At 42.8% G+C, this 26,106-nt stretch overlaps 1 protein-coding gene and 1 long non-coding RNA gene across 2 annotated transcripts in view; one reads left to right on the top strand and one right to left on the bottom strand.

The window, feature by feature from the left end:
* The first annotated feature begins 178 nt into the window (after positions 1-178).
* On the top strand, positions 179-10,168 carry LOC120066006. Its single transcript, XR_005478723.1, has 3 exons — positions 179-460; positions 5,132-5,219; positions 10,134-10,168. It is a non-coding gene; the product is annotated as an uncharacterized LOC120066006 (long non-coding RNA).
* A 13,671-nt stretch (positions 10,169-23,839) lies between these two features.
* kcng4a (potassium voltage-gated channel, subfamily G, member 4a) overlaps positions 23,840-26,106 on the bottom strand; it is a 92,816-nt gene continuing 90,549 nt past the window's right edge. The window contains exon 2 of the mRNA XM_039017427.1: positions 23,840-24,718. Within this exon, the coding sequence (XP_038873355.1) occupies positions 23,840-24,718 (879 nt within the window). The remainder of the gene's footprint in view (positions 24,719-26,106) is intronic.

Genomic DNA, 26,106 nt, shown 5'->3' on the forward strand with positions numbered 1-26,106 from the left:
AACCCATTGATTCCAAAGGTGTTGTATCACAGGTTGATGATTACAAAACCAGGGCCTCTTTCACAAGCACTGGTCATGTCCCTACGCACGGTAACTGTAACCTCATGTAACTCAGCCAAACAAGAGGACTCTCATAACCAGGCCAGACATATTCAACCCATTCCTAGCATATCTTTGTGTAAGGACACTCGCATGCATAAGTCTGTGCCTTCAGATTTTTCTACTCTGTTATCCTGTTTGCGCCAGAGGGAAAGAGGTCCTCTCTCCTCTGATAATATGGTGTTCTGTAAGCTAAATGAGCAATAGAGACTGAGTTACTGGTAGAGACCAGCTATATTTAATCACAGATTAGACCCTAGCGGTTTACCTAAACCTCAGAAGGGGACTTTGACGTGGTGTGCTGGGAAGGAAGGCCCAATCTGTCCCCAAGAAAACATACAGCTTTGAACTGGATGAGAAAGTTAGTATTTTCAGTATTGATTTATGAAGCTTTTGCTGAATACTTTGTTTTTGTCGAACTTTGCTATGTTCCACTGTCCCACATCTTTTACTTATTAACCTACTGAGCCAGACTAGTGCTAAAATAGCATAATTTCTCACTCCAAGGGATTCTGGTAACAAAATATTTTATGTAGTGTTATAATTCGCTATGAGGGATTTCGATAGTCTCCTCTAAATTCTTGCAAAAGTCATTCTGGAATCTCCTGTTTGGGGTTTAAAGCTTAGAATGAAAAATTAAATACATCTGCTGCATCCCCAGTTGGATAGTAATTTCGAAAGGAACAGATCTCCCTGCCTGTATTATGGCAACATATCTTTACATATTACAGAGTATTACACAAGATTTCTCATAAGCGAAAATCTGTGTGGCTTCATAGTAATAGCTTTCGCAGAAAAGCTTGTTTTGTCATGGTGATGGGACAGTAAATAATACATCTCAACTGCTGGTCAGTATGCTAAAAGTTTGATAGTGGTGAGACATTATTGAATTATACATATATGGTGGGGATACATCTGCTGAATAATACAGTAGATTGATAGTGGTCATATACAGGACGACCCCTGAATAATGGATCCATGTTGGTGAAACCCAGGACCTCCTGGTGAATATGGAGGAGGAGAGGCAATATACTGTACTACAGGACCTGTGGTGGTGTCCGGTTGTCTGTATGTGTGCTACTGGATAGCTCTGTCTTATTCCCCTAGAGTGTTCATTATTGTGAACTGATGGTTGTTTTCTGTATCCAGATGTTGCTGGTGTCCTGTTCTCATGGGATCAAATGTAATGCATGTTATAGCACTGAGTGGTACAGCAAGATCACACTTGGTCATATGTTGTTTTTGTTTAGGATAATATCAGCAGCCTTCTAAGAACTTTGTCTTGAATCAGCAGTGCAAACATGTCTGTTATTACATTATTCCTACATATCTGTTTGAGTTTGCTTAGTCAGCTCTACTCACTAAGAGCCCTATTCAATCATGAATCTACACATTCATTTCTACACTCTTAGAAAAAAAAGGTGCTATCTAGTACCTAAAAGACTTCTTCAGCTGTCCACATAGGAGAACCCTTTAAAGAACCCTTTTAAGTTTTGGTTCCAGGTAAAACTCCTTTGTTCCATGTAGAACAGAGGAGGCTGGTGGGAGGAGCTATAGGAGGACAGGCTCATTGTAATAGCTGTCCAACCTCCATCAATGTCCAACCTCCAGCCAATCAACGAGGAAACCTTGAACATGGGCTAATAAAAGAAGGTCACGATAACAGAACAATGAGGTGTTAATGACTCATGGGTTATTCCACAATCCACAATCCTTGATTAGCTCTCAAATTGGATTCAGTCCAGTGTTTACATTGGAAAATCAGGCTAAATGTGTAATTAAAAATCTTATCTGATAATTACCTTTCATTATTGGAACATACAGATTTGGACAGCAGGGTGTTTCTTCCCACCCCATCAGTTACAGTGGGCAGTCAATGTGTTTGTGATGACCGTGTTCTTGAGCTTACAGTCTGATCTGCCCATCCATCTGAGCCCCACCTCTTTCACTTCCTCCCCCAGAATGTTTAAGTCAATGCCTTGATCAATCAGGAAGGCCCCACGGCATGCCGATGCCTGTTTAATAATCAGAGCACACAGAGCAGCCTGATACTTCTGCTCTGCTTCGTCTAACCCATAGTGTGTTCACAGATCAGATTTGTTTTTTAGCAGAGTGTGAATTATTCCACCCAGCCAGCGAAGACAAGACTTGCAGCGCTCGGGGCTGCTGACAGCGCCAGCCACAGCCCTGTCAGAAATACTGCTGACTCAGGCATCTTCAGGGAAGACTTGGATTGAGGCTCTGGAAATGGATTTGACCTTTGAAGCAGTTAACCATTAATCCATGGCAAAACTTTGAACGTGCCCTCCGAGGGGAGGGGTGGACAGGGAGAGCAGCCACGCGTCACAACCATGACCTGTAACTATTGTAAAGTGAAATTGTAAAACTAATGCCTCTGTCTGTCCTGTCATAACCTCTTTTATCCGCTCCGGATGAGAATGAGTTGGATATTCTGGGGCATTCTCGTCTGGCAGCCCTTCAACTCCTGTGGCATTATACCAAAAAGCACAGGTTTCTCTCGGTTTATAGAGGTGGTTCTACTGTTAGATGCTGTATAGGAAAACCAGAAGTACAGCCAAATTTGGATAACCTGTCAGGGTCATGTAACGTTCGTCTGTACCTGATCTAAGAGTTTTCCCTATTATCATGCTGGACCAGACAGATGCTGTTGGACTGGTAATACTCTAACAGACAATGTTTTACAATGCAAGATTATAGAAATACAAATATACAGTGCATTCGGAAAATATTCAGACCTGTTCGATGCATTCAGGACAAAGAGTTCAATCTTAGTTTCATCAGACCAGATAAACTTGTTTCTCATGGTCTGAGTCCTTTAGGTGCCTTTTGGCAAACTCCAAGTGGGCTGTCATGTGCCTTTTACTGAGGAGTGGCGTCCGTTTGGCCACTGCCATAAAGGCCTGATTGGTGGAGTGCTGCAAAGATGGTCGCCCTTCTGGAAGGTTCTTCCGTCTCCACAGAGGAACTCTAGAGCTCTGTCAGAGTGACCATCAGGTTCTTGGTCACCTCCCTGACCAAGGCCCTTCTCCCCTGATTGCTCAGTTTGGCCGGGCGGCAGCTCTAGGAAGCGTCTTGGTGGTTCCAAACTTCTTTCATTTAAGAATGATGGAGGCCACTGTGTTCTGGGGAACTTCAATGCTGCGGAAATGTTTTGGTACCCTTCCCCAGATCTGTGCCTCGACACAAACCTGTCTCTGAGCTCTACAGACAATTCCTTCGACCTCATGGTTTATTTTTTTCTTACACTGTCAACTGTGGGACCTTATATAGACAGGTGTGTGCCTTTCCAAATCATGTCCAATCAATTGAATTTACCACAGGTGGACTCCAATGAAGTTGTAGAAACATCTCAAGGATGATCAATGGAAACAGGATGCACCTGAGCTCAATTTCGAGTCTCATAGCAAAGGGTCTGAAAACTTACAGTTGAAGTCGGAAGTTTACATACACCTTAGCCAAATACATTTAAACTAAATTTTTCACAATTCCTGACATTTAATCTGAGTAAAAATTCCCTGTCTTAGGTCAGTTAGGATCACCACTTTATTTTAAGAATGTGAAATGTCAGAATAATAGTAGAGAGAATGATTTATTTTAGCTTTTATTTCTTTCATCACATTCCCAGTGGGTCAAAAGTTTACATACACTTAATTAGCATTTGGTAGCATTGCCTCTAAATTGTTTAACTTGGGTCAAACCTGTTTCCTCCAGCATCTTCACAAGGTCCTTTGCTGTTGTTCATGGATTGATTTGCACTTTTCGCACCGAAGTACGTTCATCTCTAAGAGACAGAATGCATCTCCTTCCTGAGTGGTATGACGGTTGCGTGGTCCCATGGTGTTTATACTTACATACTATTGTTTGTACAAATGAACGTGGTACCTTCAGGCATTTGGAAATTGCTCCCAAGGATGAACCGGACTTGTGGAGGTCTACAATTTTTTTTCTGAGGTCTTGGCTGATTTCTTTTGATTTTCCCATTATGTCAAGCAGAGACACAGAGTTTGAAGGTCGGCCTTGAAATACGTCCACAGGTACACCTCTAATTGACTCAAATGATGTCAATTAGCCTATCAGAAGCTTCTAAAGCCATGACATAATTTTCTGGAATTTTCCAGGCTGTTTAAAGGCACAGTCAACTTAGTGTATGTAAACTTCTGACTCACTGGAATTGTGATACAGTGAATTATAAGTGAAATAATCTGTCTGTAAACAATTGTTGAAAAGATTACTTGTGTCATGCACAAATTAGATGTCCTAACCGACTTGCCAAAACTATAGTTTCTTAACAAGAAATTGGTGTAGTTGAAAAACTAGTTTTAATGACTCCAACCTAAGTGTATGTAAACTTCCGACTTCAACTGTGTGTAAATAAGGTATTTCAATTTTTTTTAAATGCATTTTCTAAAATGTCTAAAAACCTGTTTTTGCTTTGTTATTATGGGTATTGTGTGTAGATTGATGAGGAAAAACATTTATTTAATCAATTTTAGAATAAGGCTGTAACGTAACAAACTGTGGAGAAAGTCAAGGGGTCTGAATACTTTCCGAATGCACTCTACATGTATATCAGATCCATTGTCCGTGCGTTTATACTCTGAAAAATAAGAGGTATCCTATTCATCTCATGAGAAATATGGAAACATTTCATTTTCAAAGAATTGATAATGTGCCTTTGACAAAAAAGAAAAGGTTATCCAGCTGCTGTTGATGAGGATGGATATGGATCTCCCTTCTTTGTTGGGCGTGCAAACAGACACTGGAGAATTGTCTTGCTTCCCCCCTACTGTGTTGTCTATCTTAGTTTTCAAGATTACATCTGTCCTTACATAGCACAAAGCCATGGTGTGTTAACGAAGTCTGAGATTTTAGCCTAAACTATGCATCGCTGTAAGATTCTATGATGATCTTTTCACCCCCACCTAAAGTTAATTAGCACTCTCTCATTGGCTCACAGATACAGTGGGTACACAGGGGATTTTGATGGGTTGTGTGCGTGTGTCTGTTGCAGGTGCTCAGCTCTTGGTGACCATGGTGACAGTTGCCATTTCTTGAATCTGTTGCAGGATTTCCATTTAAACACGTCTAAGAGCTTCAGGGTAGGTAGTCACAATTCACTTCCATCAGTTGAGATAACATTCATGCACATTCAAATACAAACTGTGTCAACTTTGGGGAAAACGTACATGGTTATTTAGTTATCAATCTAACCAAGAAACAAAACATTCATTTTGAGCAATCTATATTTGAAATCTCATGGTAAGGAATTTGGGACTAGATTAGAGTCAAATTGACACTGTCTAAATGTTTAGGACAATGAGTCTTACCTGTAGATGCTCACCGTTGCCCTCCAGGTGTAACCTCAAGAGTTGTCCTCCCACTAAGTGTCCTGATGGTAGAAGAGTGTTTACAGGTTAACAGCAGAGGTGTTGGGAAGGAGCCTAATGAGGGTGGCTCAGGTAGGGTAAAGTCCCTGAGGGGATCTCTGCTCTGAGTTCATTATAAGGCTGGGATTCAAACCGATCACGCTTTGTCAACGATGCACATTTTAAAGGCAATGTTTCTGCGATTGCGGAGAGCATATTCACAGTAAACACTGCATATGTCTGCTCAATAGAAAATTACCTTTTTTTTCAAGCACACATGAAATTGGATCTACTGGTGATTGGATTAAATTCTGGCCTACACAAAAAGGTTGGTCGGAACCGATCCAGAACAGTTTAAAGTCCCCTAAATAGGGAACTTAAAGTGTAAACCTAATTTTCGGCGCTATGAATTTAATCCCGGCAATGTCCATAACCACCAAATTTATCCAGGAGTTGTGGTTGTGGCATCTGGGCCCATAGCAAGGTAGGTACAAAATAGGTTTTCTAAACTAACAACTTCCTTGTGCATAATGACTATAACTCACTGTTGACTGGGCTTTGGATGAGCCATGTTACTCCTTAGGGCTTGATTCTATCCATATTGAGGAAGTTCAGTGCTGTAGCACGATTGAAATTTAAAGGCAATGTTGACGTATTCGCGAAGACTGCATTCACGGTAAACGCTGCATAGGGGAGTTCTGGTCAACTAGCCCCCCTTAAGCAAAATATCTAATTGCTGACACAGAAAAAGCAAAGTTACGCTTTTTCCACATTTTGTTGAGTTACAACCTGAATTGAAAATTGATTAAATGTAGATATTTTGTCACTGGCCTACACAATACCCCATCATGGCAAAGTGGAATTATGTTTTTTTTAATACAAATTAATAAGAAATAAATAGCTGAAATATCTTGAGTCAATAAGTATTCAACACCTTTATTATGGCAAGCCTACATGAGTTCAGGAGTAAAATTGTGCTTAACAAGTCACATAATAAGTTGCTCACTCTGTGTGCAATAACAGTGTTTAACATAAAAAAAATGTATGACTACCTCATCTCTGTAACCAACACATACAATTATCTGTGAGGTCCCTCAGTCGAGCAGTGCAATTCAAACAATGATTCAACCACAAGGACCAGGGAGGTTTTCCATTGCCCCGCAATGAAGGGCACCTATTGGTAGATGAATAAATAAACAGACATTGAATATTATTAATTACACTTTGGATGTCATTACAAAGATACAGGTGTCCTTCCTAACTCAGTTGCCGAAGAGGAAGGAAACCACTCAGGGATTTCACAATGAGGCCAATTGTGACTTTAAAACAGTTACAGAGTTTAATTGCTGTCATAGGAGAAAACTGAGGATGGATCAACAACATTGTAGTTATTCCACAATAATAACATAATTGACGTTGTGAAAAGAAGGAAGCCTGTACAGAATAAAAATATCCCTCCAAAAATGTATCCTGTTTGCAACAAGGCACTAAAGTAATACAGAAAATAATGTGGCAAAGCAATTAACTTTTTGTCCTGAATACAAATGGTTAGGTTTGGGGCAAATCCAATACAACACATTGCTGAGTACCACTTTCCATATTTTCAAGCATAGCGGTGGCTGCATCATGTTATGGGTATGCGTGTAATTGTTAAGGACTTGTGAGTTGTGAGATCAATAACCAATTTGACAGAGCTTGAAGAATTTTGAAAATAATAATCCAGGTGTGGAAAGCTCTTAGAGACGTACCCAGAAAGACTCACAGCTGTAATCGCTAACAAAAGTGCTTCTACAAAGTATTGACTTATGAGTGTGAATACATATTTAATTTTTTAATTTAATTTGCAATAAATTTGCAAACAATCCAAAAAATAAAGTTTTTACTGTGTCATTATGGAGTAGTGTGTGTCGATGTGGGAGAAAATACCTATTTAATCCATTTTGAATTCAGGCTGTAACACAACAAAATGTGGAATAAGTGAAAGGGTATGAATACTTTCTGAACGCACTGTAGATCTAACTTCAAGTCAAATCAAAGTTTATTGGTTGCGTACACAATTTAGCAGATGTTATAGTGGGTCCGGCAAAATGCTTGTGTAACTAGTTCCTAACAGTGCAGTAAAATGTCAAACAAGTACGCAAATAAAAATAATTAAAAACTAGAAACAAGTAATCAAGAATGTAGAACGAATCCAAATAACAGCACAAATAATAATGTATCAGTAATCTAAATGCAAGCTATGCATATATACACCAACAAGCATTTGTGAGTTCGATTACAGGCTCAAAATGGCTAGAAACAAAGACCTTTCTTCTGAAACTCGTCAGTCTATTCTTGTTCTGAGAAATGAAGGCTATTCCATGTGAGAAATTGCCAAGAAACTGAAGATCTTGTACAACGCTGTGTACTACTCCCTTCACAGAACAGTGTAAACTGTCTCTAACCAGAATAGAAAGAGGAGTGGGAGGCCCCGGTGCACAACTGAGCAAGAGGTCAAGTACATTAGAGTGTCTAGTTTGAGAAACAGACGCCCCACAAGTCCTCAACTGGTAGCTTCATTAAATAGTACCCACAAAACACCAGTCTCAACATCAACAGTGAAGAGGTGACTCCGGGATGCTGGCCTTCTAGGCAGAGTTCCTCTGTCCACTGTCTGTGTTCTTTTGCCCATCTGAATCTTTTCTTCTTATTGGCCAGTCTGAGATATGGCTTTTTCTTTGCAACTCTGCCTAGAAGTTCAGCATCCCGGAGTCACCTCTTCACTGTTGACGTTGAGACTGGTGGGTTTTTCTTTATTTTTTACTATTTTATACATTGTAGAATAATAGTGAAGACATCAAAACAATGAAATAACACATATGGAATCATGTAGTAACCAAAAAAGTGTTAAACAAAACAAAATATATTTTATATTTGAGATTCTTCAAAGTAGCCACCCTTTGCCTTGATGACAGTTTTGCACACTCTTGGCATTCTCCAGCTTCATGAGGTAGTCACCTGGAATGCATGCTGGTGACACTGTCAGTGATTTATTTAGAATTCAAGGCACACTTAACCAGCATGGCTACCACAGCATTCTGCAGCGATACGCTATCCCATCTGATTTGCAGGCTGTGTAAGGGCTATTTGACCTAGAAGGAGAGCGATGGAGTGCTGCATCAGATGACCTGGCCTCCACAATCCCCCGACCTCAACCCAATTGAGATGTTTGGGATGAGTTGGACTGCAGAGTGTAGGAAAAGCAACCATCAAGTGCTCAGCATATGTAGGAACTCCTTCAAGGCCTTTGGAAAAGCATTCCAGGTGAAGCTTGGGAGAGAATTCCAAGAGTGTGCAAAGCTGTCATCAATGCAAAAGGTGGCTACTTTGAAGAATCTAAAATCAAAAATATATTTTGATTTGTGTAACAATTTTTTGGTTACTACATGATTCCATATGTGTTAGTTCATAGTTTTGATGTTTTCACTATTATTCTACAATGTAGAAAATAGTACAAATTAAGAAAAACCCTTGAATGAGTAGGTGTGTACAAACTTTTGTCTGGTACTGTACACCGTGCACCTGGCCCCCTTGGTTAGCGTGCACTGCGCCCGGCCCGCCACAGGAGTCGCTGGAACAAGGATATCATTTCATTTCATTACAGTACAACGGTTTGATTTGTTTGATCTTAGCACTTTTTTTCTTAGCTAGCTACATAGCCGTCTTTGTATCAAAGATAATTGTGTCGTTTAGATTATTATCGAATTATCGAATCTTCTAACGTTGTCAACACTGCTAGCTAGCCAGCTAGCCAACTTCTACCGAAACATTACAACGGAACAATTTGATTAGTGTAGTGTTAGCTAGCTACATAGTTGTCTTTGCTGTCTTTGTATCTAAGATAATTGTGTAGTTTAGAGTAATTATCTAGCCAGTTATCGAGGTTACCTAGCCAGCTCCACTTTCAAACAAAGTCAGCTAGCCAGCTATTTTCGCCGTCCTAACGTTGTCAACACTGCTAGCTAGCCAGCTAGCCAACTTCTACCGAAACATTACAACGGAACGATTTGATTAGTGTAGTGTTAGCTAGCTACATAGTTGTCTTTGCTGTCTTTGTACCTAAGATAATTGTGTAGTTTAGAGTAATTATCTAGCCAGTTATCGAGGTTACCTAGCCAGCTCCACTTTCAAACAAAGTCAGCTAGCCAGCTATTTTCGCCGTCCTAACGTTGTCAACACTGCTAGCTAGCCAACTTCTACCGAAACATTACAACGGAACGATTTGATTAGTGTAGTGTTAGCTAGCTACATAGTTGTCTTTGCTGTCTTTGCTGTCTTTGTATCTAAGATAATTGTGTAGTTTAGAGTAATTATCTAGCCAGTTATCGAGGTTACCTAGCCAGTTATCGAGGCTACCTAGCCAGCAACACTTTCAAACAAAGTCAACAACGCAGCCACTGTTAGCTAGCTAGCCTACTTCACCAGCCAGCAGTACTGTATCATTTTAATCATTTTAGTCAATAAGATTTTTGCAACGTAAGCTTAACTTTCTGAACATTTGAGACGTGTAGTCCACTTGTCATTCCAATCTCCTTTGCATTAGCGTAGCCTCTTTTGTAGCCTGTCAACTATGTGTCTGTCTATCCCTGTTCTCTCCTCTCTGCACAGACCATACAAACGCTTCACACCGCGTGGCCGCTGCCACCCTAACCTGGTGGTCCCAGCGCGCACGACCCACGTGGAGTTCCAGGTCTCCGGCAGCCTCTGGAACTGCCGATCTGCGGCCAACAAGGCAGAGTTCATCCCAGCCTATGCTTCCCTCCAGTCCCTCGACTTCTTGGCACTGACGGAAACATGGATTACCACAGATAACACTGCTACTCCTACTGCTCTCTCCTCGTCTGCCCACATGTTCTCGCACACCCCGAGAGCTTCTGGTCAGCGGGGTGGTGGCACTGGGATCCTCATCTCTCCCAAGTGGACATTCTCTCTTTCTCCCCTGACCCATCTGTCTATCGCCTCCTTTGAATTCCATGCTGTCACAGTTACCAGCCCTTTCAAGCTTAACATCCTTATCATTTATCGCCCTCCAGGTTCCCTTGGAGAGTTCATCAATGAGCTTGACGCCTTGATAAGTTCCTTTCCTGAGGATGGCTCACCTCTCACAGTTCTGGGTGACTTTAACCTCCCCACGTCTACCTTTGACTCATTCCTCTCTGCCTCCTTCTTTCCACTCCTCTCCTCTTTTGACCTCACCCTCTCACCTTCCCCCCTACTCACAAGGCAGGCAATACGCTTGACCTCATCTTTACTAGATGCTGTTCTTCCACTAATCTCATTGCAACTCCCCTCCAAGTCTCCGACCACTACCTTGTATCCTTTTCCCTCTCGCTCTCATCCAACACTTCCCACTCTGCCCCTACTCGGATGGTATCGCGCCGTCCCAACCTTCGCTCTCTCTCCCCCGCTACTCTCTCCTCTTCCATCCTATCATCTCTTCCCTCTGCTCAAACCTTCTCCAACCTATCTCCTGATTCTGCCTCCTCAACCCTCCTCTCCTCCCTTTCTGCATCCTTTGACTCTCTATGTCCCCTATCCTCCAGGCCGGCTCGGTCCTCCCCTCCTGCTCCGTGGCTCGACGACTCATTGCGAGCTCACAGAACAGGGCTCCGGGCAGCCGAGCGGAAATGGAGGAGAACTCGCCTCCCTGCGGACCTGGCATCCTTTCACTCCCTCCTCTCTACATTTTCCTCTTCTGTCTCTGCTGCTAAAGCCACTTTCTACCACTCTAAATTCCAAGCATCTGCCTCTAACCCTAGGAAGCTCTTTGCCACCTTCTCCTCCCTCCTGAATCCTCCTCCCCCTCCCCCCCCCCTCCTCCCTCTCTGCGGATGACTTCGTCAACCATTTTGAAAAGAAGGTCGACGACATCCGATCCTCGTTTGCTAAGTCAAACGACACCACTGGTTCTGCTCACACTGCCCTACCCTGTGCTTTGACCTCTTTCTCCCCTCTCTCCCCAGATGAAATCTCGCGTCTTGTGACGGCCGGCCGCCCAACAACCTGCCCGCTTGACCCTATCCCCTCCTCTCTTCTCCAGACCATTTCCGGAGACCTTCTCCCTTACCTCACCTCGCTCATCAACTCATCCTTGACCGCTGGCTACGTCCCTTCCGTCTTCAAGAGAGCGAGAGTTGCACCCCTTCTGAAAAAACCTACACTCGATCCCTCCGATGTCAACAACTACAGACCAGTATCCCTTCTTTCTTTTCTCTCCAAAACTCTTGAACGTGCCGTCCTTGGCCAGCTCTCCTGCTATCTCTCTCAGAATGACCTTCTTGATCCAAATCAGTCAGGTTTCAAGACTAGTCATTCAACTGAGACTGCTCTTCTCTGTGTCACGGAGGCGCTCCGCACTGCTAAAGCTAACTCTCTCTCCTCTGCTCTCATCCTTCTAGACCTATCGGCTGCCTTTGATACTGTGAACCATCAGATCCTCCTCTCCACCCTCTCCGAGTTGGGCATCTCCGGCGCGGCCCACGCTTGGATTGCGTCCTACCTGACAGGTCGCTCCTACCAGGTGGCGTGGCGAGAATCTGTCTCCGCACCACGTGCTCTCACCACTGGTGTCCCCCAGGGCTCTGTTCTAGACCCTCTCCTATTCTCGCTATACACCAAGTCACTTGGCTCTGTCATATCCTCACATGGTCTCTCCTATCATTGCTATACAGACGACACACAATTAATCTTCTCCTTTCCTCCTTCTGATAACCAGGTGGCGAATCGCATCTCTGCATGTCTGGCAGACATATCAGTGTGGATGACGGATCACCACCTGAAGCTGAACCTCGGCAAGACGGAGCTGCTCTTCCTCCCGGGGAAGGACTGCCCGTTCCATGATCTCGCCATCACGGTTGACAACTCCATTGTGTCCTCCTCCCAGAGCGCTAAGAACCTTGGCGTGATCCTGGACAACACCCTGTCGTTCTCAACTAACATCAAGGCGGTGGCCCGTTCCTGTAGGTTCATGCTCTACAACATTCGCAGAGTACGACCCTGCCTCACACAGGAAGCGGCGCAGGTCCTAATCCAGGCACTTGTTATTTCCCGTCTGGATTACTGCAACTCGCTGTTGGCTGGGCTCCCTGCCTGTGCCATTAAACCCCTACAACTCATCCAGAACGCCGCAGCCCGTCTGGTGTTCAACCTTCCCAAGTTCTCTCACGTCACCCCGCTCCTCCGCTCTCTCCACTGGCTTCCAGTTGAAGCTCGCATCCGCTACAAGACCATGGTGCTTGCCTACGGAGCTGTGAGGGGAACGGCACCTCCGTACCTTCAGGCTCTGATCAGGCCCTACACCCAAACAAGGGCACTGCGTTCATCCACCTCTGGCCTGCTCGCCTCCCTACCTCTGAGGAAGTACAGTTCCCGCTCAGCCCAGTCAAAACTGTTCGCTGCTCTGGCACCCCAATGGTGGAACAAACTCCCTCACGACGCCAGGTCAGCGGAGTCAATCACCACCTTCCGGAGACACCTGAAACCCCACCTCTTTAAGGAATACCTAGGATAGGATAAAGTACTCCTTCTAACCCCCTCCCCCTTAAAAGATTTAGATGCACTATTGTAAAGTGGTTGTTCCACTGGATATCATAAGGTGAATGCACCAATTTGTAAGTCGCTCTGGATAAGAGCGTCTGCTAAATGACTTAAATGTAAATGTAAGTAACGTTTCTAAATTAGGAAATATCAGTTCAACTTACCTCAGAATCATTTATTTGGAGTGACATTTTTTTTTTAGATGAGACAGATTACATTTTTAGCTGCGCAAGAGCAGTGGCAGTCAGGGAAAGTGTTTAAAAAGAAATTGGTGACATAAAGTGGTTTCTGTGAGAATTGTTAACCCGGTGGGCTAGTAAGCTCACGTTACCCTATGTCGGCTCAATAGGAAATTACTTTTACATTTAAATTGTGCATATGGCATTTTGAAGACATAACCAGCCATGTAGGAAGGTAACACACCAACTGAAACGTTCATTTTGATTAAAATGAGTTTGTCTGACCTTTTCTGACCACCCAAAAGGCATCTTTTCCACTATTTGCTTTTTACTTTAGACAAGCCATCCGAGTGTTATGAGAGCAGCAAATATAAATCATTATGTCCGTTCAAACGGAACCTCAATTCAATTTCATCTTATTAATGGAAGCTGGATCTAATGTAAATCTATTTGACAAATGGAGGTAATATTCCAGAGTATCATTTCCATCCCACTCAGCCCTGAGGTGGTTCACATTTTAGAGAATGTATTTCATAAAACACTGCCAAATGTTATAATGTTAAATGTTCATTGTACAGTGCATTCGGAAAGTATTCAGACCCCTTGATTTTTTCCACATTTTGTTACATTACAGCCTTATTATAAAATGGATTCAATAGTTTTCTCCCCCCTCATCAATCTACACACAATACCCCGTAATGACAAAGCAAAACAGGTTTTTAGAAATGCTTGCACATTTATTAAAAATAAAAAAACAGAAATATCACATCCCCATAAGTATTCAGACCCTTACTACGATTACAGTCTTCTTGAGAATGACACTACAAGCTTGGCACACCTGTATTTGGGGAGTTTCTCCCATTCTTCTCTGCAGATCCTCTCAAGCTCTGTCAGGTTTGATGAGGAGCGTCGCTGCACAGCTATTTTCAGGTCTCTCCAGAGATGTTTGATGGGTTTCAAGTCCGGGCTCTGGCTGGGCAACTCAAGGACATTCAGAGAGCCGAAGCCACTCCTGTGCTGTCTTGGCTGTGTGCTTAGGGTCGTTGACTTGTTGGAAGGTGAACCTTTGCCCCAGTCTGAGGTCCTGGGTGCTCTGGAGCAGGTTTTCATCAAGGTTCTCTCTGTACTTTGCTCCGTTCATCTTCCCCTCAATCCTGACCAGTCTCCCAGTCCCTGCCGCTGAAAAACATCCCAACAGCATGATGCTGCCACCACCATGCTTCACCGTAGGGTTGGTGCCGGGATTCCTCCAGATGTGAGCCTTGGCATTCAGGCCAAAGAGTTCAATCTTGGTTTCATCAGACCAGAGAATCTTGTTTCTCCTGGTCTGAGAGTCATTTAGGTGGCTTTTGGCAAACTCCAAGTGGGCTGTCATGTGCCTTTTACTGAGGAGTGGCTTCCATCTGGCCACTCTACCATAAAGGTCTGATTGGTGGAGTGCTGCAGAGATGGTTGTCCTTGTGGAAGGTTCTCCCATCTCCACAGAGGAACTCTGGAGCTCTGTCAGAGTGACCATTGGGTTCTTGGTCACCTCCCTGACCAAGGCCCTTCCCCCCCGATAGCTCAGTTTGGCCGCGCGGCCAGCTCTAGGAAGAGTCTTGTTGGTTCCAAACTTCTTCCATTTAAGAATGATGGAGGCCACTGTGTTCATGGGGACCTTCAATGCTGCAGACATTTTTTGTTACCCTTCCCCAGATCTGTGCTTCGACCCAATCCTGTCTCGGAGCTCTAAGGATAATTCCTTTGACCTCATGGCTTGGTTTTTGCTCTGACATGCTCTGTCACCTGTGGGATCTTATATAGACAGGTGTGTTCCTTTCCAAATCATGTTTTATCAATTGAATTTACCACAGGTGGACTCCAATTAAGTTGTAGAAACATCTGAAGCATGATCAATAGAAACAGGATGCACCTGAGCTCAATTTCGAGTTCCATAGCAAAGGGTCTGAATACTTTTGTAAATAAGGTATTTCTGTTTTTTATGATTAATACTTTTGCAAACATTTCTAAATACCTGTTTTCGCTTTCTCATTATGTGGTAGATTGATGAGCCAAAACATTTATTTAATCAATTTTCGAATAAGGCTTTAACGTAACAACATGTGGAACAAGTCAAGGCGTCTGAATACTTTCCAAATGCATTGTATATTACTGTACTCTCCCTTCTCCTTTACTGGGTGGCACTGTTTTTTTCTGTATGTATTTTTCATGACAAAGTCAGCCAATGGGTTATTCTGATTATTTTCATAACATATCAGAAAAGGGACAAGCCTCCCTGATGGTTTACACTGATTGTCATCCTGTATCCATCCCACTCCTGGACTACACTGTCTGAGTGGGTCTTACTGGACTGCCATAGGGTACTTGCACTCAACCGGGACATCGTTGACAATTCATAGTGGCTCTTCTCACCCCAATGCTTTGAGTGTGTGTGTGTGCGTGTGTGCGTGCACACTGTGAGAGTCTAATGTAAACTGATAGGGTTTCTGTGCATTTCCATCATGGGAAATTAGAGCCCCATTAGGGGTAAATACTCCGTCTCAACCAATTTTCAGCTGATTAAGACGCAATTGGGCCCAGTTTTTCTCTCTTCTTACTGCACCTCTCTCCCTCGCTCTATTTCTGTATCTCTCCCCTCCTCTCTCGCTCTCTCTCCTTCACCTTTATCTTTGAAGGTAGAGAAAATGTTCAATCAACTTGTTGATATTCATCTCTCTACTCCTGTAATTGTGTTGCAGTTCAAACTGTGGTTGTATAGTTTTATGTACAAAGTTATGAATCCCTGTAGTGAGCCACAATCCCAATAGACAGATTCACCAAGATTCCTTGCCATTTTCATTTGATTCTTGATTCAACATAGGCAAACAGGCAAGAGTAAACACTGTGAGATAATATCTCTCAGAGGACAGAACAGGCGGATGATAATGGAAATTAGGAGAGAAAACAGACAGATAGTTGTGTGAAAAAACAGGAGAGAAAAAGAGGTGACCTTCAAAAGACCACAGGTCCAAAGGTTGAGTTCTATAGCTAGCTGGTCTCATGCTGTTTCATTAACAGTTCTAGATTAAGGGAATTTAATACATGAACATACAGTACATGTGAATGTTTTTGATCATAAACACATTTTCAAAGGTTTTAGGGTTTTTTGAAACCCCATTTCAGCAAACCAAAGTCTGGTGGTAAAACACAATGTGGTCCAGTCTTCTGTCATTCACTACAGTTATCCAGCTGCTGTAAGAGATAACGCTGGTGCTGAACAGAGAGGCACTTGGAGGGTCAGTCGGCGTAATACCTGTGTGATTAAGGCATACACACCCAAATAGACGTCCTTTAGGCCTACAAAATCACCTTGGGCAGGTCGACGGAGAAGCTATAGCAATAATCGGTGTGATTCCCAGGACCACCCGTACATAAAATGTATGCACGCATGACTGTAAGTCGCTAGGAATAAAAGCATCTGCTAAATGGCATATATATAGTATATTATTAAGAGTTGGTGTCCTTTAGAAATGGTCTGATCCTTCCCATCTGCCCAGTGTTGTATTTATGCTTAGGTGGTTGGGTCTATCAACATGTTGACCAGGTTGTGCATGTTGAGAAACATGTCAGAGTCAGTCTTCGTGGTGCAGGGGCAGAGAGAGGCAAGCCTCTCCAGCCTCAGTCAGACCAACTGGGATGCATACTCTGACAGAAGGTTTCTTCTCAGTTTCATGACCTGTGGCTAATGAGATTAGTTCTTACTCAACATATCAGCGTCCCCACTTATAGCCGTGGAAACACTTGAATCTTATGCAATGGTATGTTGACACTAAAACAACCACCTCTAACCTTACACAGTATAGTATGTTTTTTACTTATACAAAGCTGCTCATTTTTGTCTATTCAAAATGACCCCATTTCAAAGGAAACAAGCACTCATTAAGATCAGGTGTGGCCAATTAGTGGGCTCGGACCAACACACCTGAACACACTTAACAAGATAGAGGATAGAGTTTTCTTGTGGTTTTTATGGAAAGTTTTCTTAAAGTTTTCTGATCAATTTGAGACATGACTTGAAATAGAACCATGATGAAACCTGTAGAAAAGGTTATGCTGAAGTAGTGAAATTAAAACAGAAGACCATTTGATAACATTCTAAATGTCAACCCAGTTGGAGAACATTTCTAGAACATTACCAAAATTGAAATTAAATGTAACCATATTTGAACTTAGAGGAAAACTTTCTGTTAAAGTAATGAAATACACTGTACCAATAAGGTAACTTTTTTTTGGTGAAGTTCCATAAATGTGCTGAGAATGCTCCAAAGTCAATCAACTATCCTGCACCATTCCCAGAAAGTGGTGGGAAGGTTGTATGCAAAATAACCATAGGACAACCCCGCTCTCACCAAGTTCTAAAACACATATTGTTCTCAGAACGTTATGTGCTACCTGGGATTGCATTGCAGTGTCTGACTATATATCCTTGTTTGAACTGTCCTATATCCAATCAAAGGAGTTAATGACATAGTATTGATTGATAAGTCTCACCTAGGGTTCTGAGTTAAAACGAATTACCTGTCTTTTGCAATGACATTGTTCACGTAAATCTGCAATCTCTCTTTACAACCTGCTCATGTCTCCAATCTCTCTTCCTGGCTGAGGTTTCACACGTCTGATAATTGCCTGTCAATTCAATTCAATTCAAGGGGCTTTATTGGCATGGGAAACATATGTTAACATTGCCAAAGCAAGTGAAGTAGATAATATACAAAAGTGAAATAAACTGCAATAAATTGCTTGTCTCTCTGTCTGTCTATTTGCCTCTGTCTTTGGGAAATGTAATCACTCACAGGATCTTGCAAGGATCCTCCCATCCCTTGTACAGACCTCTCAGTCTATCATAAGGACACATCATAACAAGCTGCTGTCATTATAGTGCACTCAATTACATTTAAATTAGATTTCAATTACAGTTTAGGTACAAGAATTGCATTTACTCATTGTTACAGGCTAAGGTTAGTGGTTAGGGTTCAGCCGGGGTGTGGGCATGAAGCTAGGGTTAGGTTTAGGATTAGAATTAGGGTTGAGACTAGGGTTAGAGTGGAACCAGGATGAGATATGAAACTAGGGATAGGGTGACGTTTAAATCTCAGCCTAAATTTCTAAATAGTCCCATTGAGTAGAGTTATTAAGTTGACCTAACTCAAAACAATAACTACAGTCTAAATACAGTTTTTGTTTATTGCATGAGCCACTAATATCTCCAATAGCTTTCTACTGGTTGATTTTGGTGCATTAAATTACTTCTGTTAGTAACCAGAAGTCCATTGGCAAATTCTCTTCATGATAACACCCCCAGCTGGTCTAAACGTGACATAGCATGTGGACAAGTCACTTGGCACTTATACACTGAGTATACAAAACATTAAGAACACCTGCTCTTTACATGACATAGACTGACCAGGTGAATCCAGGTGAAAAGTATGATACCTTATAGATGTCACTTGTTAAATCCACTTAAATCTGTGTAGATGAAGGGGAGGAGACAGGTTAAAGAATTTAGACTATTGAGACATGGATTGTGTATGTGTGCCATTCAGAGGGTGAATGGGCAAGACGAAAGATTTAAGTGCCTTTGAACGGGGTATGGTAGTAAGTGCCAGGCGGACCGGTGTGTGTCAAGAACTGCAACGCTGCTGGGTTTTTCCCGCTCAACACTGTCCCGTGTGTATCAAGAACGGTACACCACCCAAAGGACATCCAGCCAACTTGACACTGTGGGAAGCATTGGAGTCACAATTGGGCCAGCATCCCTGTGGAAAGCTTTTGACATCCTGTAGAGTCCATGCCCCGACAAATTGAGGCTGTTCTGAGGGGCAAAATGTGCAACTCAATATTAGGAAGGTGTTCTTGTTTTGTACGCTCAGTGTATATCACTCACTCAGTTCATCCTCCTCTACTGTAAGATTAAGTATAAAGTATAAAATATACACATTAACGTGTCAGCTTCTTGGCTTTCCTGTTGTGTTGTCATACATACAAGCTGCTGCTCACAATTACAATTACATTTGAGGTACAAGTATTGCATTAACAAGTATTGCATTTATTCTACTGTACAGTAGAGATGTTGAAAGAGCTTGGAATTTGGTTGACCTCCTCCAACTCCGTAGAATGTTATGTCACTGGGGATTGCAGAAATCAGTTTCTCCTTTAACTTGGAATATGCCCTAGTTTGATTTTCAAATAAATCTGGTGTTATATACAGTATAGTTTGGATCAATGCCAGCCACCGGCACAACTCAACTTAAGGAAGTGTCATTAAAAGAAACAGAACTACATGCATCGATCAATACCGAAGTAGCTTGACTTTTCACTTCACATTTAAAATCCAACGTCATACCTCTATTAGTGGGTTCTCCTCTCCATTCAACTTTAATTTCCCAACTTTCCAATCAATCTTTATATGTTAACTCCAATTAAATAAAATGGTTAAAGGTGATTAATTAAAATAACCTTTTAAGAGATGGGTAAAATGGAGGCTGACACAATCAAATGGGTCCAAGTCTGGAGTAGAGAGGGACAATATGCTAAATGACTGGGGCTTTGGACTTAAATGATTACGTTTGATAGACCAAATAATCTGAAGAAGTGCTACGTCAATAGCCTTATAGAGCAATACATCATGAGATATACTACTAAAATAATCTTCAGAGCTAGGTTTTGTGCATGCAGAGAGGCATCCATCCACCAGTGCAGTTAAAAGACATCTAATAAGCCCAAGTGAACCATTATGATTACATTATGACATTACTCAAATTTAGGATAATATGCCAACTATGCAAGTTTGTTACATTATAGAATGTCTTACATCATTCTAAATGATAGACCATATACAAGGAATTCTATGATTATAAGAGTCCCGTGTGATTGAAGTGGATTGGATCCTAAAACAATTCAAAACAACAGAGGGTGCATTTCAGTAGTGTACCGTAACTAAGTACCTGGCCTCATGACCTGCCTGTTAATCCCCTGTATCATCTAGATTACAGCCACAGCTGTCTAGTGGGCCCTAGCTGACTCCTGCCCTCTGCTCTCCGCACCCAGGGTTTAAGGAGATTTGGTGGCCCTCTAACCCATGGACTCAGTTCTTGGAGAACCTAGACATACTGTGAGGAGGTAGGTTCTGCCACAAAGATATCAGGTTATTAAAGAGTGGTAGCGAGGTCAAAACAAAGCTATAGCCATGCTGCTTCATTCATGCTAGATGACCTTGGGCTTGGAGGATGTGATCTTTATAATGTATGTAAAGATAAGTATTAAGAAAAGCCACAGACAATGTCTGCCTACAGAGTAATGCTACATTAATGATTTGTATAGGTAAAGGCCCCTACACACTTTTCGGAAACTACGCAAACACAGCGAATGAGCATCGTTGTCTACAGTTGAAGTCGGAAGTTTACATACACTTAGGTTGGAGTCATTAAAACTCGTCTTTCAGCCACTCCACCAATTTCTTGTTAACAAACTATAGTTTTGGCAAGTCGGTTAGGACATCTACTTTGTGCATGACACAAGTAATTGTTCCAACAATTGTTTAGAGACATATTATTTCACTTATAATTCACTGTATCACAAATCCAGTGGGTCAGAAGTTTACATACACTAAGTTGACTGTGTCAATAAACAGCTTGGAAAATTCCAGAAAATGATGTCATGGCTTTAGAAGCGTCTGATAGGCTAATTGACATAATTTGAGTCAATTGGAGGTGTACCTGTGGATGTATTTCAAGGCTGACCTTCAAACTCAGTGCCTCTTTGCTTGACATCATGGGAAAATCAAAAGAAATCAGCCAAGACCTCAGAAAAATAATTGTAGACCTCCACAAGTCTGGTTCATCCTTGGGAGCAATTTCCAAATGCGTGAAGGTACCACGTTCATATGTACAAACAATAGTACGCAAGTATAAACACCATGGGACCACGCAGCCGTCATACCACTCAGGAAGAAGACGCGTTCTGTCTCCTAGAGATGAATGTACTGTGGTACGAAAAGTGTAAATCAATCCCAGAACAACAGCAAAGGACCTTGTGAAGATGCTGGAGGAAACAGGTACAAAAGTATCTATATCCACAGTAAAACGAGTCCTTTATCGACATAACCTGAAAGGACGCTCAGCAAGGAAGAAGTCACTGCTCCAAAACCGCCATAAAAAATCCAGACTACGGTTTGAAAATGCACATGGGGACAAAGCTTGTACTTTTTGGAGAAACGTTCTCTGGTCTGATGAAACAAAAATAGAACTGTTTGGCCATAATGACCATTGTTATGCTTGGAGGGAAAAGGGGGAGGCTTACAAGCCGAAGAACACCATCCCAACCGTGAAGCATGGGGGTGGCAGCGTCATGTTGTGGGGGTGCTTTGCTGCAGGAGGGACTGGTGCACTTCACAAAATAGATGGCATCATGAGGGAGGAAAATTATGTGGATATATTGAAGCAACATCTCAAGACATCAGTCAGGAAGTTAAAGCTTGGTCGCAAATGGGCCTTCCAAATGGACGATGACCACAAGCATACTTCCAAAGTTGTGGCAAAATGGCTTAAGGACAACAAAGTCAAGTTATTGGAGTGGCCATCACATAGCCCTGACCTCAAATCTATTGAAAATTTGTGGAAGGAGGCCTACAAACCTGACTCAGTTACACCAGCTCTGTCAGGAGGAATGGGACAAAATTTACCCAACTTATTGTGGGAAGCTTGTGGAAGCCTACCCAAAACGTTTGACCCAGGGTAAACAATTTAAAGGCAATGCTACCAAATACTAATTGAGTGTATGTAAACTTCTGACCCACTGGGAATGTGATGAAAGAAATAAAAGGTAAAATAAAATAATTCTCTCTACTATTATTCTGACATTTCACATTCTAAAAATAAAGTGGTGATCCTAACTGACCTAAAACAGGGCATTTTTACTAGGATTAAATGTCAGGAATTGTGAAAAACTGAGTTTAAATGTGTTTGGTTAAGGTGTATGTAACCTTCCGACTTCAACTGTGTATTAAAGTAGTAAAAAGTTAATTATTTTGGAAGTTTACAGTGAATTATAAGTGAAATAATCTGTCTGTAAGCAATTGTTGGAGAAATTACTTGTGTCATGCACAAAGTAGATGTCCTAACCGACTTGCCAAAACTATAGTTTGTTAAGGGTATGTAAACAACCTAAGGGTATGTAAACTTCCGACTTCAACTGTATGTACTTTTGTGCGGCAAAGATTTTGGAATGGACAGTATATGACTGGACTGTTACATTGACCTCCCCCCTCCATTTGTTTTGTACACTGCTGCTACTCGCTGTTTATTATCTATGCATAGTCACTTCACCCCTACCGCTATGTACAAATTACCTCGACTAACCTGTTCCCCCGCACATTGACTCAGTACCGGTACCCCCTGTATATAGCCTCGTTATTGTTGTTATTGTGTTACTTTTTATAATTTGTTTTACTTTAGTTTATTTGGTAAATATTTTCTTAACTCTTCTTGAACTGCACTGTTGGTTAAGGGCTTGTAAGTAAGCATTTCATGGTAAGGTCTACACTTGTTGTATTCGGCACATGTGACAAATAAAGTTTGATTTAATGATGCTCCATCACTCTGTTTATGTAGGCTGTTTATGTAGGGTGTGTAGGGCCCTTAAAGAAAGAAACAACAACTATCTTTTGGTATTTATTTCATCAGTCCATTGTTGATATAGTCCCAAAACGTTTTGTATGTCAGCAATCAAGTTTTCAAGATATATAACTTTCAAAACACAGAAATACAGCTGGTATTGATGCATTTTGCATCATATGATGCTGCGTCTTGGCAGCTTTATCGCACTTACACTGACTAATGTTTCAACCCGGCACATACCCTCTCTGATGGATCTTTTCAGGGAAAAAGATAGGACATATCTTCCCAGAAAGACAAAAAACTACGACAACTGCGTAGTTGAGATTACTAGTGTTTTTATTTGGAGCCTTACAAAGTTCATTCTATGCAGATGGTTCTCTGTCTCCTGTAGATTATAAAAAGACTATGATCACTGCTCGTCCAATATCCTCTTCCTGCCGGTCGCGACGGAAGACGTGGTGGAGTGGCAAATAACTCCGTGTCCATGACTCCAGAGACTCAAGCAGCCAATTCCAGTGTTAGTCTGTGTGTGTCTTTGCATTTGTTGCAAAGGGAGAAAGAGAGAGGGTTTATTCAGCATGGGAGAGTCGGAACCATCCATCTGAGATATTTTTTAAGTACAGCTTTCAAAGCCTCTCAGAAATAAAATCAGCGTTGAGCTCAGTACAGATGGGTCTAGGGTAGACAGATGGCTATGGCTTCCATTGGCCCAGGTCTGCACATTCTGATCTCGGATAGAGATTGAGACTAAAATTAAAACAATTATGTTGTGGGTGAGCTACGCAATATTTTCAAAGATAAAGACAGCCATGGAAAAAATGACTTTGGATTGGATCTTTTACTGCATCTTCTATTAAGTCTGTGATTAGTAAGCCTGCTGAGGCCTCCCTGTTCCTAGTGTGCTGTGAGGTCTGTGGGCCGGGGCAGGTGAGGCCTGTCTGACTGTCTAGAAGGCTCCAGCTGGCAGCCTGGGGCTGTGGCTATGCTGGTTATTCCCTGAGACCACGCCACCGTTCTCAAGAAGGGACAGGGACTCCAGAGAGCGAGTGCTCTCCGTGTCTGGGCACATGTGGCGCAGCCCTGGGGGAGGGAACTCCTCGCTCCCCTCCTGACCTTCCCTGCTGGTTGCCGCCAGGGCCGCTGCAGCCGCACACTCCTCTTTGAACAGGCGGTTGTGCTCCTGCTTGAGCTCCTGGTAGCTCTTAGAGAACATGTGAAAGATGGAGGTGGCAGGGAAGGCCATGATGAGGATGCCACTCAGAATGCTGCTCAGCGCCACCACCTGGCCCGGGATGCTGCGTGGCACCATGTCGCCGTAGCCCACTGTCGTCATGGAGATGATGGCCCACCAATAAGAGGCGGGTATGCTGCTGAAGTCCTGGGCTCCGGTCAGCTCGCTCTCGGCCAGGTGAACCAGCGGGGAGAAGAGGGTGACGGCCACACACAGGAAGAGCAGCAGAAGGCCAAACTCTCTGGTGCTCTTCCTCACCGTCAGGCCCAGGGTCTGCAGGCCCAGAGAGTGACGGGCTAGCCTCATCACATACAGGATCCTCAGGGCCCTCAGGATCCGAAGCACCAGGCCCAGCTTGTCCAGGTAGCTGGTCCCCCCGGCCTTCTCATGGTCCAGGGCCGGATCATCCTCATCCACCACCAGGGACACATAGTAGGGCAGGATGGCCATGGCGTCGATGACGTTAAGGGGCCCGCGGATGAACTCCAGCTTGCTGCGAGCCTGAATGAAGCGCAGGATCCACTCCAGGGAGAACCAGGCCACGCACACCGTCTCCACGATGAACATATGGCGACACTTCTGAGAACACTCACCCTGTGGCACAGATAGACAGAGAGAGAGATTAAGAGATTGGGGAGAGAGAGAGAGAGAGGGGGGGGAGATTTGGACAAACAGAGAGAGGAGTAGGTAGAGAGTGTTGAAGAGGAAGAGAGAGAGAAAGGCACACACAAGGGGAGGGACAGAAATCAGCAGGTTAGATAATCATCTAGGGAGGAATTACACATGCCTAAATGGAACTTCATTCCTTTTTCATGCACTTTCCTCTCTGCGCGCCTTCTGACCTTGAACTTTAGTATGGGGAAACGCATGTGCCAGCCAGCTATTCATTTGGGGTGGAGATCACAGAAATGGAGGTATGGCAGAGGTGTGTCTACAGATAAGTATATTCTGATCTTGACTTGATTCCCTAGTAATTCCACCACCTTTACGTGCAAGGAAACCCTGAATAAGGTCGAGCGAACCCTGTGGGTTTCAAGTGGAAAAACATCTGCTTTCTTTTCCAGACAGAAATAACAACCTTCTCCATTCACTGTAATGTATACATTGATAAGAGCTATTGATAAGCTCTAGTTAAATGAGTAATCCGCTTGAAGAAAGGGATTGCAAATACAATAGCAGTTGTTTTAAATTATTTTTCCTTATGATCCTTATGATTGTGAAACCAGTAATACGGCAGAAAACTGAAAAGCATATCAACATGACACGTATTTCTGCCCCTTTCCCACAGTGAAGTACAAAATGTGGTTTTAATGTGGGCAATGTTGCGCTAAATGTAACCTTTGTGCACTCTTGAATGTTTAATTATATACCCCGACTTTCTGTTTCCTACTATTTGTATCATGCTAAATATTATTAGCCTCTATCAGTAGCAACTGTCAGTAATAAATACACATTTAACTGCCAATTTAGTGTTAGTTCCCATTCAGTTGGTAGCCTACATTTAGTATCATTCCATTCAATGTTTCATTTAACTTAATTTGCTTCCCTGTAAATTCTGTCACAGCCATGTAGTTGTTGCTGAGGATCACTAGTAATAGTGGATAATATTTTAATGCAATAAAATTGTACATGAAGGCCTACGAAGCAGAAACAAGAACTGCCCCTCCCTACCTTCAGGCTATGCTCAAACCCTACACCCCAACCCGAGTACTAAGTACACCTCTGGTCTCTTGGCCCTCCCACCCCTATGGGAGGGCAGTTCCTGCTCAGCCCAGTCCAAGCTCTTGTCTGTTCTGGCACCCCAATGGTAGGACCAGCTTCCCCCTGAAGCTTGGACAGCAGACTCCCTGGCCATCTTCCGAAAACATCTGAAACCCTAACTCTTTGAAGAGCTACCCTCCCCCACCTCCAAAACATTAAGCCTTTCGTGAACTAACACTCGTACTTCACTTTTTTCCCCTTTACTAGCTCTGACCTTGCTG

The sequence above is a fragment of the Salvelinus namaycush genome, chromosome 21, assembly GCF_016432855.1.
Source record: "Salvelinus namaycush isolate Seneca chromosome 21, SaNama_1.0, whole genome shotgun sequence".
Taxonomy (NCBI): Eukaryota; Metazoa; Chordata; class Actinopteri; order Salmoniformes; family Salmonidae; genus Salvelinus; species Salvelinus namaycush.